This window comes from Geotrypetes seraphini, chromosome 1 (genome assembly GCF_902459505.1).
Source record: "Geotrypetes seraphini chromosome 1, aGeoSer1.1, whole genome shotgun sequence".
NCBI lineage: Eukaryota > Metazoa > Chordata > Amphibia > Gymnophiona > Dermophiidae > Geotrypetes > Geotrypetes seraphini.
This window is the reverse complement of record NC_047084.1, coordinates 491,118,150-491,135,608: the sequence shown is the minus strand read 5'-3', so window position 1 is coordinate 491,135,608 and position 17,459 is coordinate 491,118,150. Positions and strand designations below refer to the sequence as shown.

The 17,459-nt window shown below is 40.3% G+C and overlaps 1 protein-coding gene across 6 annotated transcripts in view; it reads left to right on the top strand.

Annotated features, from left to right (window-relative positions):
• TRPM6 (transient receptor potential cation channel subfamily M member 6) overlaps window positions 1-17,459 on the top strand; it is a 255,335-nt gene that overhangs the window by 181,911 nt on the left and 55,965 nt on the right. For all 6 annotated transcript variants that reach the window (XR_004537426.1, XM_033926740.1, XM_033926754.1 and 3 more), the window contains 5 exons: window positions 2,139-2,271; window positions 2,996-4,122; window positions 5,968-6,071; window positions 11,403-11,532; window positions 15,480-15,577. Coding sequence is in view for 5 of the 6 variants with exons in the window: in XM_033926740.1 (XP_033782631.1) it covers window positions 2,139-2,271; window positions 2,996-4,122; window positions 5,968-6,071; window positions 11,403-11,532; window positions 15,480-15,577 (1,592 nt within the window). In the remaining variant the exon portion in view is untranslated. The remainder of the gene's footprint in view (window positions 1-2,138; window positions 2,272-2,995; window positions 4,123-5,967; window positions 6,072-11,402; window positions 11,533-15,479; window positions 15,578-17,459) is intronic.

The following is a 17,459-nucleotide window of genomic DNA, read 5'->3' as shown; positions in this document are numbered from 1 at the left end:
ACATATCTATACAAATACACACAAAAAGAAATACACATTCATCCCCTTGCAAACCATGAATTTCCTGTATAAATTCTACACCACAGGATTCTCATTGAAAGACCCATTTCACTAATATATATGAATTATTTCTGACAAAATCGAATCTTGCCCAAATGCTTCTCAGAAATAAAACCCTTTCAGCATGGTTTTAAATGCTTTAATATTTACTTCTAACCTCAACTCCTGTGGTAAATGATTCCATAATTGTGGGGTAATAAAATAAAATGCTTTGTTTCTTGTTGACTCCCATCTGGCACTATTAGCTGAAGGAAGAACCAACCTGTTGTCTTGAATTAATCTCAAAATTCTAGTCTAAGAGATTGTTAACGAATTTAAATAACTGGGTTATTGACGAAAATATGCTCTATGTAAGAACCAGTGCTCTATTTAAAAAACCTGGCAATTGCTAATAAAGTGGAGTAACTATCAAATTTCTTTTTAAAACCCAGTAATTTAATAGTATTTTGGATTGTTTGCAATCTCCTTAATCTTTGAAAGATGCATATATATGATGTTACAATAGTCTAATTTAGAAATCAATAATGCATGAATTAGAGTATGCAAATTTTGTTCATGAAAATACCCTCTCACTGCCCTTAATTTTCTTAATGAATAGAAACATGACTAATAATGCAGAAATTTGTCCTTCAAAATTTAGTTGATAATAATCGACAATCACTCCAAGATATTTTAAGGTCTGTACTGATGGAATCCTCTTTCCCAGGGTATTTATAATCTACCCTTGGTTATAGGTAGTGGCCTGTTATCCAACAAGAAGTACACTTTTCAACATTAAGAACTAAAATATATGATCTGTAATCCATTTGGCTGTAGTTATAAAGTCCTCATTAATTGATTTTAAATCAAGTCAAATTGGATCAAATTTAGCCACAATAAGTACAATCGTCAGCATAACAATATACGCAAAATCCAAATTCCTGAATTATAATGATCAAGGGTGCAATTAAAATATTAAATAGTACTGGTGACAATGCAGAACCCTGCAGTACTCCACACAATAAATGGAACCTTCTTAAGACAGATTTTTCCCTTTAATTGAATAAGTTTTATTTTGCAAAACAGATCTAAACCAATCTAAGACTGTAGAAAATAAACCAATAGACCCAGTCTACTTATTATTAATAGTTCATGATCTACTAGTGATTTCTGCTTTTTAGTTAAGATTTGTAATGTAGTTACTATCATATTTCTAAGTCTTGGGGTCAAGTTCAGGAAAGGTATCCATATTTGTATGACGTTATGAGGGGCTGTTGAAAAGTTCTCAGCCCAACCAACAAAGTTGGGGCAGCCTCCATTGAGGGCTATACACTTAGTCCGGCAATTTTCTACTTTTTTCATTCTGTATTTTTCATACAGAACAAAAAAAAAAAAAAGGGAAAATCGCTGGACTAAATGCATAGACCTCAATGGAGACTACCCTAACTTTGTTGGTTGGGCTGAGAACTTTTCAGCGACCCCTTGTATTAATTTTCTTCTTAAATCTTGCAAACAATTCTTTACTCCTATTAAAGGACTGACCTAACCATAATTATTTTAGGGGAGTGATATTTTCAAAGTGATTTTCTGGCCATTTAAATTGTTTGTCTGGGTCTAATTAGCTGCTTGTCTGGAGCTAACCAGGTATATTTAGCAGCACTGATATAACTGGATAGTCTCCATGAATATACCTGATCTGGTTAAGCGCCTGCTGAATATTGACCCCTGTATGGATAACTATTGGTAAAGCTGAGAATCAGGCAACATTTTTTTTGTGCTTTCATGATCCCTTCTCACGTGACTAAGGGCTCCTTTTACTAAGATGTGTTAGGGCTTTAACGTGCGGAATAGTGCGTGCTACATTGCCGTGCGCGCTAGACCTTAATGCCAGCATTGAACTGGCGCTAGTTTTTCTGTGTATCGCATGGTGTAGTACGCGGTAATTTCCTGCGTGCACTAAAAAACGCTAGCGCTCCTTAGTAAATGGATCCCTAAGAGTAGCTGCTGCCTACCGTGGAATTCTATAATATTCTTATACCATATGTGGTTCACTAAGTGCTGTAGAGCCTCTGAAGCAAGACACTATCTCCTTTCCTCAGAGCTGTACCTGAGCGATGATGATTTGAAGAAGCTCCATGACTTTGAGGAGCAGTGTGTAGAGAAATACTTTCATGAGAAAAATGAATCCCTACACTCCAGTGACAGCGAGAGGATCCGTATGACGGCAGAGAGGTGGGTTTATATCCTCTGCTTTGAGCACAGCTTTTCAAGGCAGGGCATTATTTAAATAAGCCTGTGTCACTTCTCAGTACACTGGGTAATTCTGGAACTGGTTTCCCCCCTTACATACTGGCTTGGTCATTCTACAGTATGGGAGGAAATTTGTTCTTGGTCTCATCAATAAACATGTGATCTTTCAAAATTCAGCCTTTTCAGTGGCTGATCTAATTAAATGGGATTTCCATCCAGAACACTTCAGAATGGATTGGACATTTCATTTTCAAGAGGCATTGAAATGCATTTCTATTTAAAAAGCCTTCAATACATAACAGGTGCTTATTACAGATTTTGTGCTTGTAGCTGTCAGTTTAAGTTTTAATTCTTAATTGGATGTGTTAATATGTTGTGTGTGATGTATTGATAATTATGTATGTTTTGTTGTAAACTGTTTTGTTCAATCATATTGCTAAGATGAAATGCAGGAAATAAAAATAAATTTCTAGGTCATACAGGAACATTTCCTATGTGTGCTTAGGTTTGCATATTCTTTATGGACAAGTTATGCCACTGATTAGCAAAGAATAACTAAAATCTCAACTCAAGTTGTGGAAAATTGGGTACCATAGCCAGATGGCAAAATTACCAGCTGTTGTGTCATGTTACAGTTCCAAGGAGAGGGAGAATCATGTGAAAAGCATCTCACTTTGGCATCATTTTGCTTTTGTTTGGTTTTTAGAGTTGAGGAGATGTGTATGCACTTGAAAGAGGTGAATGAAAAAGTCTTTTACATTAAAGACTCCTTGCTTTCCGTGGATAGCCAGCTGGGACACCTGCAGGACCTTTCTGCCCTCACAGTTGATACTCTAAAAGTCATCTCTGCTGTGGATTCCTTGCATGTGGAAGAAGCCTTGCTGAGCAATGAGAAGCAACGCAGCCTTAGGAAGCTTCCACACAGCTGGAGCAATGCTGTCTACTCCAAAACTCTTGGCAGTTTGGGGGACTTGGCTGATAAGGCGTACAATTTCTACAGTATGCCTCCATCCCTTCTCAAGAGCCTAGCAGGGAATCAGTGGTCTTCAGAGAGCCATTGTCCTATAAAGGAACTGAGCAGGAAGTCAGGTCAGGAGGAGCATGAGATAGAGAGTGACACTGTTACATCCGGGGTCTCTTCTGAGAGTAAATCAAGCCCTAGATATGGGCAGTTTCTTCTGGTTCCTCCCAATCAGGAGGGAATGTTTCCCTTTGAGGAAGTTGGATTGAAAATGTCCTTTTCTAGTACACCAGCTGAGAATAAAATAGAATTGTCTCCAGCAAACAGAGAAAGGCGGTCCAATACTACTCCAGCTAGACTAGGTCTGCAGAGTGTTGCAGAGGAAGGCCAGGAGAAACAACAGAAGAAGCAGTGGGATTCTGTTATGTGGCTGCCTCCTGATGAACATGATAAAATTGTGGATAAGCAATCTCTGACCTTACCTTTGTCCAAGGTTGAGGGAGGCCTTCCACTAGACAGGGAGGACACTGGAGGTGGTTACGTGAATTGGGCATTCTCAGAAGGAGATGAAACTGGGGTGTTTTCTTCCAAGGACAGACAGCAGGCATGTATTCATGCCACCTACAACAATGACTGCAACTGTACCAACATCAGTCCCCGGAGAGTTCAGATAAAGGAATCTAAATCCTTCTCTTACAACTCTGATAGGTCAGGACACAGCAGTGATAGCACCGAGTCTGGGTCTTATCTCCAGGGCAGCACGTCTTTCTGGATCAATCCACTGAGCAGAGACTGGACTTTTCACAAAGGGGGCAGCTTAAAGTCCAAGAAACAAAGGAAAGTGAAGAAGACCAGCAGAATCCCAGGCAAAGGTATTCTTTTGACTTCCATCGATGCATGCATCACCTCTTTCCAATTATGTGTATGACTCCATCTCCATGTTACATCATTGCAATTATTTTTAACTTGCTTTCATTGGAAAACTTCCCTCTTTAGTTTTTCATTTCTCATTTATTAGAATTAATATGCCATTTTATACAATACAGTTCTAGATGGATTCCATATAAAAAATACATAAAATCAGTCAGTTCTGCCTTCATTATCCAAATGCCTTTATAAATAAATGCAATTTTAGCAATTTCCTAAATGCTAAACACTCCATTTGCTGCCAAATTTCTACTGGTAGAGTGTTCCAGTCGCACCAACCACAGAACCTGTTGTATTCCTTGTTGAGGTGAGGCTAGCAAGCCCAGTCAATGGCAAAACTCGACTCATTGGAGACAGTTCTATAATATGGATAGTGATAGTTGTGCTTTCATGAAGAAAACTGCAGACACACGTACTATGATGCAGGCAAAGTTTATTTATATATAAAAAAAAAAAACTGAGTGCAGTTAAAAACAACACCTTAAAGGCAAACCGAGGGACCCAACACGGTCCGTGTTTCGGTAACACGCCTTCATCAGGGGTCCCAAGTTGGAAAAGGAATCAAGTGAAACCGCAAACAAACTAAAGCCTGTATGAAAACGAACGCCAAAGGTCAATCTGTGCGTGGGCGTTCGTTTTCATACAGGCTTTAGTCTGTTTGCGGTTTCACTTGATTCCTTTTCCAACTTGGGGCCCCTGATGAAGGCGTGTTACCGAAACACGGACCGTGTTGGGTCCCTCGGTTTGCCTTTAAGGTGTTGTTTTTAACCGCACTCAATTTTTTTTAATATAAATAAACTTTGCCTGCATCATTGTACGTGTGTCTGCAGTCTTCTTCGCTTTGTCTTAGTACCTTTCACTGCAGACCCTGTTGGTTCTTCCTTTTTGTTTGCGTAGTTGTGCTTTCATTACATGCGTGACTGTTTAGAATACAAGCATACATGTAAAAGCTCTCTTCTGTAAATATGTGCATATCTTGCACAGCTCAAATTTGTCAGTTGAACTTACACATGGGTTTCATAAGCAAACAGGTTGGGTCATGGTTCCCTCTGCTTCTTTCTCTAGCAGTTGCTTTTCACCATTACATTTGGGAAATCAACCAACTCTCTTAACAAGAGCAGATTACTGCATCCCAGTCTACAGTCTCTCCATCTTTTGGCATGCATATTGAAACCAGGATTATTGTGCTTATCCCAGCTTCTGACAAGGTCCTGGAGATTATCATCTCTAGAAGACCCCCCCCCCTAAAAGGGGTGGGGTGGGGGGGTTAGTTTTGTCTATATTACACTGTTGTTTGTAATGTCCCTAATGTAGGAATTTTGAAGTTTATTCAAAATGCTGCTCAGAGGCTGGTGATGGTATGTTCTCTAAAATCACATATTTTGTCCTATTTAAAAGAACTATATATAGAGCATATAGAGGCCAATTCTATAACTGCACTTATAATTAAGCACCCAGAAGGTACTTGGAAGGAGTCTAATCTATAAAGGAATATGGGTACCTATTCTGCTGCACTGAATACTAGTGTAATAGTTGAGATAATGATCACTGCTTCTTCCTATCTGATCAGGCTTAGATATTCAATGCCAGTGCTTGCATATGGCCTGGCATTGAAAATATTTTACTAACTTAGCCAGCAACGGTAAGCGTTTAAAAAAAAACAACAACCACCGTCACTAGCTGGATATTAACCAAGTAGATTTAAAAAAATTATAAATAAAATATATCCTAACCTATCTGCTAAGGACAAATGTCAGCATATTCATTAGTTTTTTTTCTCTTGTCTGCAGAAGTTGCCAAATCCTCTGAGAGTTCCCAGTCTGTGAGGCCAAAGGCAAAACTTCAGAATACAGACAGAAAATCCCCAAGGTCAAAGATGGAGCTACAGGTTCCGGTAGGTGTAGGTCTGTGCAGAGTTACAGAACTATATACGTTCCTTGGTCTTTGGACTGCAGAGCACTGTGGCAATATAATATTAGACCAGGGGTGTCCAATGTCGGTCCTCGAGGGCCGCAGTCCAGTCGGGTTTTCAGGATTTCCCCAATGAATATGCATTGAAAGCAGTGCATGCAAATAGATCTCATGCATATTCATTGAGGAAATCCTGAAAACCCGACTGGACTGCGGCCCTCGAAGACCGACATTGGACACCCCTGTATTAGACCATAGCATAACATGGAATGTTGATAGACTAGGCTCGTTAAATTTAACTGAGGTCTATGCCTTTTAACAGTTGGAGGAACTTAATAACGTAGAAAATTATAATTTCCTGTGGCGTTGGTTGATAGTTTTGTTTGAGAAGAACAGATGTATACATGAGGTATCAAGCAGTGGAAATCTAAGATGTCTCATGTTTAAAACCACAGAGCTGGAGAATGTAAAGCTTTGGTATAACCTTGTAACCCATGTAAGAGCTACTTGAGAGAATACCTACCTGCATGATGCCCATTTAGAGAATAAACAAACAAAAAAACCCTGAGAGAAGAAATATAGAAATCATATAGATTCACAACTAAACAAACACAGTTAGAGAATGACACGGGGACAAATTTTTCCCCATCCCCACAGGAACTCGATTTTCCCGTCCCCGCAAGTTTTGTCACTGTCCCTGCCCCATTCCTATAAGCTCTGCCTTAACCGCACAAGCTTCAAACACTTGAAGGGGCCCTAATCAAAAGAAACGTCGAAGTCCATTTTGGCCTAACTCACAAGTCATCCAAAGTCGGACACGGGAAAAGATCCATTTTCAAAAAATACGTCCAGCATATTTTTTTTGCGAAAATCGTCCAACTGAACGTCCAGCCATCTAATCGTCCAGACCGCTAAATCGTCTAACTTTATACCCCACTTTCATCCAAAAATTTGTCCGTCAAAAACACCTAGAAAAAGACCTTTTAGACATGGGAGGGACCAGAAAAGTAAGGGATTGGACACCCAGACATGGCAACAGAGTAGTGGGGCACCTTACAGGGTATTGCTGTGAACTTCACAAAAAGGGTGCCACATAAACATCTCACAACAGCTCCATTATAGGTCATGGTGAGCCCCCCAAAACACCCCCAGAATCTACTAGACCCACATATCTACCACCCCAATAGTCCTTATGGCTGCAGGAGCCACTTATATGGCAGTACAAAAGGGTTTGGGTTTTTTTGGGGGGTGCACATGTTTCTCCATGAATGCAGTGATTTGAGTGGTTTATGGGCCTGGGTCCTCCTCTTCATGGTTCACTAACCCACCCCCAAGAACACTTAAGCCACAAATGTGCAGCTCTACTAGGCTTTCCTACGCCAGGCTGCCAGGTGCTGATGTTCTGGAGGCAGATATGTAAAGTTGTTATGTTTTTTTATGGGGGGGGTCAGTGATCACTGTGGCTATGAATGGGGATCTGTACTTTGTGTCTGCAGTACTTATCTGGTCACTTTGGATACCTTTTGTGGACTTAGACCTGGTTTTAGATGGCCTAAGTCACAACGTCTAAGTTCCGTCTAGGCAGTGTTGTAAAACCTTTGGTTATACATGCAGAACGACTAAGTCTAGGACAGCCCACATCCCGCCCAAATCCCACCTTCACCACTCCTCCTAAAACGCCCCTTTTAGCTCTAGTCGTTCAGCAGCACTGTGAAAGCCTAAGTCGTTTTTAAATACGTTTAAAACCCTGTTTGATTATCGGCACTTGGATGATTTTTGTTACTGATCATCCAAGTGCTGATTTAGGCAGGTTTTTAGACATTTTTCTAAACCGATTATGAGCCCCTTATGATTTTAAAGAGTTTGAGGCTTGTGTAGATGAGGACAGAGTTTGTAGGAATGGGACAGGGACAGAAAAAGAATTTGCGGGGATGGGATGGGAAAATGAGTTCCCATGGGCACAAGGAAAAATGTGTACTCGTGCCATTCTCTATACCCAGTATACATTATTGTTGTTGGTGTTATTGAATATATTGAATATTTTAAACATTTTTTCAAATGAGAAAAACTGGTGCTGTTAATAATACAGTAGAGTCCTGATTTTCTTAGTCTTCATTATCTGAAATTTTGGTTTATCCAACATACCACATGATGTGTTGTCATTGAGATGTCCTATCCTAATATCAATAATAAACAGAGGGGAAAATCTTAATAATCAATATAGTCTAGAGTTCTTGTGTTTTCAGGTGGATTTCCTGGGACACCAGGCCGCACAGTGGTATAAATTGATATCTGGATTTATGAATAAAAACCAAAAACTGTTCTTAGAGACATTTGGAGCATTGAGATTAAGCATCAAATTACTGCATCTCAATGGCCACGAATTTGGTCTTGGAGGATGAGTTGTACAATGTCTGCATCTATGAGACAAACTTGTTTTTTTCTGTTGCACTGAGCTTTTATGGACCCCTGTTCGTTTACAAAAATTAGATAACTCTAGGTCTAATAGATGTTGGCATTGTCATCTCGAAGCGGGGACTTTAGATCATTTATTGTTCTATTGTCCATTCATTTTGGCTTTTTGGAAATCGATTTGGGGCCAAATAAATTGTTTGTTGGAAAATCCTGTGGCTCTATCCTATGATACTATATTATTTGGAATGTCAATGAGGAAGAAAAGTCAAATTTCTGCTAAGAATAATAAGCTACTACTTATTATGACAGGAGTTGCCATTCAGCAAATTACATTTAATTGGAAAAATTGGAATAGATTAAATTATAGTTTTTGGTGGAATTCACTATGTCATATATACAAGATGGAAAGAATGTTAGCCTTGCAGAAAGGTAATTTTAATAATTTTCAGGAGGTTTGAGGCCATTAATAGAATATTGTAATGAGTAGTTATTGGACTATCATTTTTCCCTAATAGGTATAATTGCAAAGTATGGGGGGGGGAGAATTTCTGATTTGATATTAAATTAATAGGACAGAATATATCATATATGTACTACATATGAATTAGTAGGATTGGGAGGGAGGGTTTAAATATTATGATTTAAGTTAAATTGATAGAGAATCAAGTGATATTGTTTAAGTTTAAATGTTATTTTATGATACACTTGTTGTAAGATGTAAAATGAATAAAGAATTAAAAAAATAAAATAAACAGAAGGGAAGACACAATACTAAACTGTATAGCACAAAAATCAAACATGTCTACCAATGGTTGTACCCAGTGTTCAGTCGAGTTTCAAAACTTTTACACAATTAAGCAATTGGGCCTCAAAATCCAAAGGATAAATACTTAAAAGGGCAAAATTCCTCAAAGAGTCTTCAGCTTCCTGCTTCTTCAGTAATTCCTCAGTGATAGTGTTTCCATATCCATTCCATATCTGTTCAAATCAAATGATGATTGTAATCCACTATTTACCAGACTTCCTACAATTCTCTTTGCAATATTTTCAAATTCTCTCAACAAGAGTCCTTGCAAGGCCTTGTTTCCACAGGTCGCTGCATCAGGAGGATAACCTCTTACAATGACAAAACTGAGATGTGACATGCCCACTTGATGTGTTGTCACTCAGAAAGGCAAGGGCTAAATCCATGTCTAAAATATAGTAAGGTGACGGGATAATCGCACGCCAGACACCAGTGCGCCGACAATTCAGCGCAAGATGTCTGTAGAGTTGACTGAGCTGGGGATTCGATGTTGGATGGGTGGGATATGGCCTTTCAGTGGGGCTGGGGTAGTTTCAATTGGGAGTTGGAACTCAGTGAGGCAAACCTCAATGAGGCAAACCTCCTCAGGTCAGGATAGTATACTGACTTGAAAAAGGAGATTTTGGCCTCCCAAAGTTAGTAAAAATGTATTTACGAGGGGCTGCTGAAAAGTTCTCAGCCCAACCAATAAAGTTGGGGCAGTGTCTATTGAGGGCTATTCATTTTGTCCACTGATTTTCCACTTTTGTCGTTCCATATTTTTCCAATTGAACAAAAAAAGTGGAAAATCGCTGGACTGAGTATATAGCCCTCGATGGAGACTGCCCCAACTTTGTTGGTTGGGCTGAGAACTTTTCAGCAGCCCCTCGTGCAATAAAAAGGTATCACCTTATTTTCCTTTTTATTAATTATTAAATTGAACTAACAAAACCTGCACACTGCTTTATCCTAAATTTAAAAATACAGGCTCTGATTACTGCTTACTTATTTCTCTTAACTTTCTTTTCAGGGTCTCCTGGCAATTTGTCATTGTTTTCTCTCCTCCTTTCTTCACTTCTTCCCCTACATCCATGCCTGACTTTGTTTTGTTCCTTTCAGCTTTCTTCCATTTATTTTTTCTGCCTCTGATTTCACTTATTTTTTCTGAAAAAGCAAATGGGCAAGCAATCTGCAAATGCCAGAATGACAAAAAAAAAGAAGAGAGCAGACAAAAGTGATTCAATAAAGTCCACAAATAAAATTAATTCAAATAGCAGCAACACAAGAGGAGATTAAAACAAGTTGCCTGACTTAGCCAAGTTTTTGACCTTCTGTGGTCTGTGTCGGGGAATAAAACAAATGTAAATAATTTGGTTAACCAAATATAAATGAAACATAAGTAGAAAAAAAAGTATAATTCAAATAACATAGATGAAATCATGCTCTAAGGCCCTCTTTTATCAAGCCACGTTAGGATTTTTTATCGCCAGCCATGGTGGTAAAAGCTCTAACGCTCATAGAATCCCTATGAGTGCTGTAGCTTTTCCTTCCAGTGATAAAAAAAAACCCTAATGCATCGTGATAAAAGGGAGCCTAAATAAGTTATCAAATAATAGATTAAGCAGATATATAAAATTTCAAAACCAGTGGCGTGGTAAGGATGAGCAGCACCCGGGGTGGTGGCGCCTCTTCCCTTTTTAACTTCTCCAGTGTGAGCAGCATGCCCACATCAATGTTGGCTTGCCCTTTGACATCACTTTCTTGGCACAGGTCCCGTATCCTCATGCCAGGGAAGTAAAAAAGGTACGGGGAGGGGGGTGAGGCAAGGGGTGCACGTGCAGCGGGGGGGGGGGAGAGGGCATCATGCCCTTAGGAAGACCGCGCCCATGGCGGACCGCTCCCCCACACCCCCTGTAGTATATCACTGTCTCTCAATGATACAAATTGTTGAGTCAACAGCATCAGTGTGGGTATGTGCATTGCTTTTCACACAGTTAGACAATCATGATGCACAGTTTCTCCCATTTCTGAAGGTGGGAGTTAGAGTGGGTTATAAATGTAATAAATAAATTTGGTCAGAATAAAAAAAGCTGATTTTATTTTTTCTCTTTGCAGGTAATTACAGTAGATAGATGCTTCCAAAGCAGCCAGATGAGCTCGGAACCCACAGATAGCAATGGATGGCAAGAAGAGGAGAAAGAACACAACAAACACTTGCTTACTGTTTCAAATTTCAACCAGCTAAGTATGTATGTTTGCAAACCACAATTAAACTAACCCCCTCTTCTAGTAAACTGCGCTAGCTGTTTTTAGCGCAGAGAGCCACGCTGAGTGGCCTGCGCTGCTCCTGACACTCATAGGAACTCTATGAGTATCGGGAGCAGCGTGGGCCATTCAGCGCAGCTCCCCGCGCTAGAAACTGCTAGCGCGTTTAATAGAAGTGGCCCTAAATTTAACTGTGATTATCTTACTAAATTATCTCCCTTTTTTCTTTAAAGCAAAGGAGGCAACTCTATAACTTGGCACCTACATTTAAGCACTACAATGGGGTTCACTTAGTGCCAATTATATAATGGTGCATTATAGCAGTGGTTCCCAACTCTGTCCTGGAGGATCACCAGGCCAATCGGGTTTTCAGGCTAGCCCTAATGTATATGCATGAGAGAGATTTGCATATAATGGAAGTGGGAGGCATGCAAATCTGCTCCATGCATATGCATTGGCACGACAAAACTTAAGTGCAACCCTTTATACCATGTCTGTGGCAGGTGTAAATGGCCTTACCTATGTGCACCAAGTGATGTATGTACAGTAACTGATAGTATTCTATAAGTTGTGTGCATTACATCGCATAATGCCCATGGTCTGATCATGCTTCTCCCATGTTTACTCTCACCTTGGATTACATGCTATAGGACTTAGGTGCCACTTTACAGAATAATGCCTAGGGTACTTCTGGGCGAAAATGTTAACCCTTTAATTGGCAGATGGTGAAATGGCTACTTTACGTAACTTGATGTTGAACGAGAGCAACAGTGCCAAGTAACGGGCATTTGGAGATGCAGATCTCCCATAAGAGCCATCGAAGACGCATGAGGCACTGGAGGGATGGGGAGGAGGGGTTTTTGGGAAAATATATGCTTCAAAGTAATTGGCGCAGGGATGTGAATCTGTCACCTCTGGTCAACAATTCAAATGTGTCGCAGACTACTAATGACATTTTTTGATGGCCTCAATGCAGCTCATGGAAAACAAGCATCCGCCTCTTACAGAATAACTCACTATTCCAAATTTGCACTAGGGGCTGCTTTTACAAAGCCATGCTAGGGCCTTAATGCGCGGAATAACGTGCGCTAAATTGCCGCACGCACTAGCCACTACCGCCTCCTTTGAGCAGGTGGTAGATTTTAGCACGCGCTAATCTGGTGCGTGCGCTAAAACCGCTAGCGCACCTTCGTAAAAGGAGCCCTAAATGGCAATATTGTTGACAGTTTCTACAGAGAAACCAAAGACTGCATGGTCTTGGAAACCAAATGACCTTTTTGGAGAAGATCCCTCCAGAGCAGGCGTAAAGGATAATTGGCCAAATACTATGGGGGGTGTTTCCACTGCCATGGCCCAAGTTGTACCTGTTGTGAGCATAAACGAAGGGCTTTAGATTCCAGTGTGTTCAATCTGACATCAGTACTAAGGAGTCCTTTTACTAAGGTGCACTAATAGATTTACTGTATGCTAAATGCCTTGCAGCCCATTATATATCTATGGGCTACAAGGCACTTAATGCACACTAATTAATTAGCATGTACTAACTCCATTGGCACATCTTAGTAAAAGGACACCTAAAATTTGCTCGAAAAGAAGAAGAATCTGGGGAGAGTATAAGAAAGATCCGTTATTTTATACACCGCATATTTATCTATTTTTTAATAAAAACATTTTTAATCTGCCTTTATCTAAGGCAGCTCACGATATTAAAATTCCCATACATCAGCAAAAATCACAAGATTATACCATCTCAACCTATAAATTACACCTCAACCGCTCATTTAATACATTACTTCAATCAAGCAGCCCAAATCTAATAACCTGCAGAAAAGATGATATTCAGAAAGTAAAATATTAACTCAAGGAGCAGAATATTAGCTTAAAAAAAGCTTGAACAAACAAATTGTAATAGGTTTCTACAAAACCGTAAGGTACCAGATAATGCATTCAGCATAAATGGTCCGGCTATAGAGAAACATTAATTTTTGGTCCGTACATATCATAAAATATTCCCCTTTGATGTGTCTAACAACCAACAATTCTGTGACCTCAGTATAGTGTTAGGCATGTTGCCAAATAATTCGGCAGGATGTCATAATTGTCATATTGGTTTTATTTTTAATGCTGCATAAATAGATCACTAAAATATACCCTCCCCAAATTTAAACATTATAGTCAACAATGGATTCAAATTCTAACTGTGGCTTTTAAATCTAGTTATTCTACACTGGCTGATACTCGGATATTAGTGTCAAATATCTGAGTATAGACCGGCAGGTGGAAATTATCCTGGGTGGTATTTTCTGGGTAGTACTGGAGTGGTCAGAGGTGATTTTCACTGCCAGTTATCTGGATGAAAATCTGGGTATGGCTCCGGTGAGCAGCAGTTATTCAGGTAGGAGCTGTTAGTGGAATATATGGCCTCTTTTACAAAGCAGCGCTAGTGGCTGCGCTGCGCTAATGACCCCGAAGCCCACAGAGATTTAAAGGGCTTCAGGGCTGTTGCTGCGCAGCTTTGTAAAAGAGGCCGAAAGTCTCATGTCAGTCTGAAGTCTCATGTCAGTATAATTTATATTTTGAAAGGGTTCATTCAGTTTTTTTTCATAAATGTTTAGAGCAGATTTTTCCAGAATACAAGGGTAGTTACTAAGTATATTAGGGTTAATGCAGATTTTATACCTCTTAATGTACATTAAAAGGAAAAATCCTATGTTGTTTGTTCTTAATGTATTTTAATTTACACTTCTCCCTCAATATTCATGGGGGTTAGGGTGCAGAGCCGGCCCGCGAATATTGAAAATTCACAAATAACTTTTGGACCAGCTCTGACCAACCCCCGCCTTCCCCCGGCATCCCGGACCTTACCTGGTGATCTAGCAGGCTTTCAGGGCAGGAGCGATCTTCCTACGCTCCTGCCCCGTGCAGATCACTCATACAAAATGGCTGCCGTGAGTTCCCATAGTCTCTCAAAACTATGACGGGAACTCCCCGCAGCCATTTTGTATGAGTGATCTGCATGGGGCAGGAGCGTAGGAAGATCGTTCCTGCCCCGAAAGCCTGCTAGACCACCAGATAAGGTCTGGGGAGGTCCGGGATGCAGCGTTTCTTCCCCCCCCCCAAATAATCGTGAATAACCGAATCCCCGGATACTGAAACCGCGGATTCGGAGGGAGAAGTGTATTATATGCAGGAATAACACAGCTTGCATAGTTGATTGAATGTTGTGTTATTTATGTACTGTGGGAATTATTAACCTGCAGTACTGAGTTGCAGTAGGTTAGTGATTCCTGCGGTAAATTACAAAGTTGCAGTATTTATGTTTTGGGGTTTTTTTAAACATTTATAGACCGCTTAAGTCTAAGCAGTTTCCATACAAAACATACATAATATTCTATCAAACAACACATTACACATGTTACCATCATTATAACCAATTTCTACTACATTTACCATCTAATAAAATGTATTTAAAATTTACTCAGTAAAATGCAGTATTTCATTATAGCTTAATAACTTCTCCCTGGTGTGTTTAATAATACCAGTTATTTTTTTTATCTATATTTATTCAATTTCACTACAACAAGCACTTTATCAAGCAATCAAAGCAGTCTTTTGGACTGAGCAGATCATAGCCAATTTGCCATTTTTATGATTTTAAGAAAATCAGAGCTTGCCCTTCCATTTCAGATTTATTGATGATTGTAAAATACACCTGAAATCACGAAACTGATTAATACAAGGGTTCAAGGGATTCAGCTGTTTATTCTCCTTAAAAGGAAAGAGATTCAGCTCTTTTCAGTCAAACGGGATCACTGTGTGTGTGTGATTCGACTTCTGGTTATCAAAGAGACACCTATCTTTATATTTTAGTATTAGCATTCCTAATTATTTTTAACTTAGAGCTCTGATATTGTTTTTCTCTGTCAGGCTTGGAACGGATCAGTTACTTGAAGCAGCAACTGAACTGTCAAGAAATTGAAAGACACTTAGTGCAAAGCAATGACTACCTGAGGCAATCACAAGAGGTAGGATCAGAAGACATATGTCATTTCTAATTCTAAGGGGGGAAGTTATCAAACTGGGTTAAGGTTTAAGACATGTTATTTGCACCTTAACACAACTTAGACTCATAGCTTGTCATGTTCTACCGTGATGATATTTAGATCACTTTGTGTTACATAGTAATGAAATGCAAAACACGCAAATGCATGTAAAACAGCTCATTACTGTGTAAAAACTATAATATGACTTGTGGTGTGCACCAGATACATATCGCAAGTTACATTATGGCCATAAAATTGTGGTAAAATAATCCCAGCTAAAAGCCAGGATTATTTTACTGTATTGGGAGCATGGGATCTTGAAGCAGCAGCCCAGTGCTTTGAGGCAGGGGCCAGCAGGGCCTTTACCATATCTTCACTCCCCAAGTCAGTTTCTCTACCTCCTGATCAAGCCCCTATTCCCCCAGTCAAGCCCCTCAACCCCTCCAATCAAGCCCCACTCCCCAGTTCAGCCCCTCAGCCTCCCATAAGGACCCCCACCTCCTCAAAGGGGCCTATCAGTAGTTTCCCTGGTTGTTTAGTGGTCTTTGGGTAGGAGAAATCCCAGGGATGTTGGGGGCTTAATTGTGGGGGAGAGGCTTCACCAGAGGGTTGGGGAAATGATTGGGGGCTTAGGATGGTACAAGCCCTGCATGCTCTGGACCTGGGAGTATCTAGAGGCAGTTTTGAGGCCTGATGCTCCTGGGCCACTGCTTGTGAGGTGGCTTACAGGCAGTGTTATTCCTTTATCACTATAGTCAACAACTTATGAGACTGTTATTCCACAGGTTTCTGACTCTCATAGTTAATCAAGGTTCGGCAAAAGCTTGCCTGTTACCACACCTTGATAACATTCCCCCCCCCACACACACAAACACTTAATTATGAGAAAATTAATCCTTTCTTGGCATGAGCCAATAAAATAAGGGGCCAGTTTTCATTGATGGTAGTGAGAAGATTAATTTAAACACCAGCACTGATATTTTAGATTAATACAACTGCTCAGCACCATTATCCCCCTAATTCTGGATACGTATATGCCCGATTTTATGCTTAGCACGCAAAGTTGTGTATGGAAGCCTTATAATAGGGCCAGTTGCATGCGTAACTTTATTGAAGAATTATCTATTAATAGGTATTAATGGCACTGGGGCAGGAGCAGAAATGATCCTGTTAATGATTTAGGGCTAGATTCACGAACCTGCCCAATCGGGCCCGATCCGGGCGGGTCCAACAAATTTTATAAACTAAAATATGCAGATGGGGGGGGGGGTGATCAGAGGAATGCCCCCATCTGCCGGCACGGATCACTGTTGTGCGATCTCCACGCATGCGCAGATCATCTGTAGATGGTCTGCGCATGCCCGTCCGAGCCGTGACCTTTTTTTTAAAACTTTTACCTTTTGTTTTTTTTTAAGCAGGAAAAGAACTGCATAAAATGCAAAGAAAGCAGGGACAGAACAGAAAGAAAAATAAGAAACACTGAACTAGGGTAGACACTGGCAGTAATTAGCTAGGCTGTAGAAATTGAAAGGCCAATTTTAAAAGATGGGTCCTCAAGAAGATTTTGAAAGACCGCAAAAGATTGTGCAGAGTGAATTTCAGCAGGATGGGGAGAGAGAGAGGGAGAGGGGGAAGCCCTGCGAGCAAATGGTTTTAACCCGCTTTAAACCCGCAGGTTAAAACCACAGGCTCACAGGGCGGGAAAGGGCAAGAGAGATTCAGGGAAGAGCAGGAGAAAACTGGGGGCGGCGATTTGGGCAAGCAGGCAGGAGAGATTCGGGGAAGGGCAGCAGAAAACCGGAATGGCAATGCGGCGATTCGGGGCAAGCAGGCAGGAGAGATCTGGGCAGAGCAGGGCGGCAAG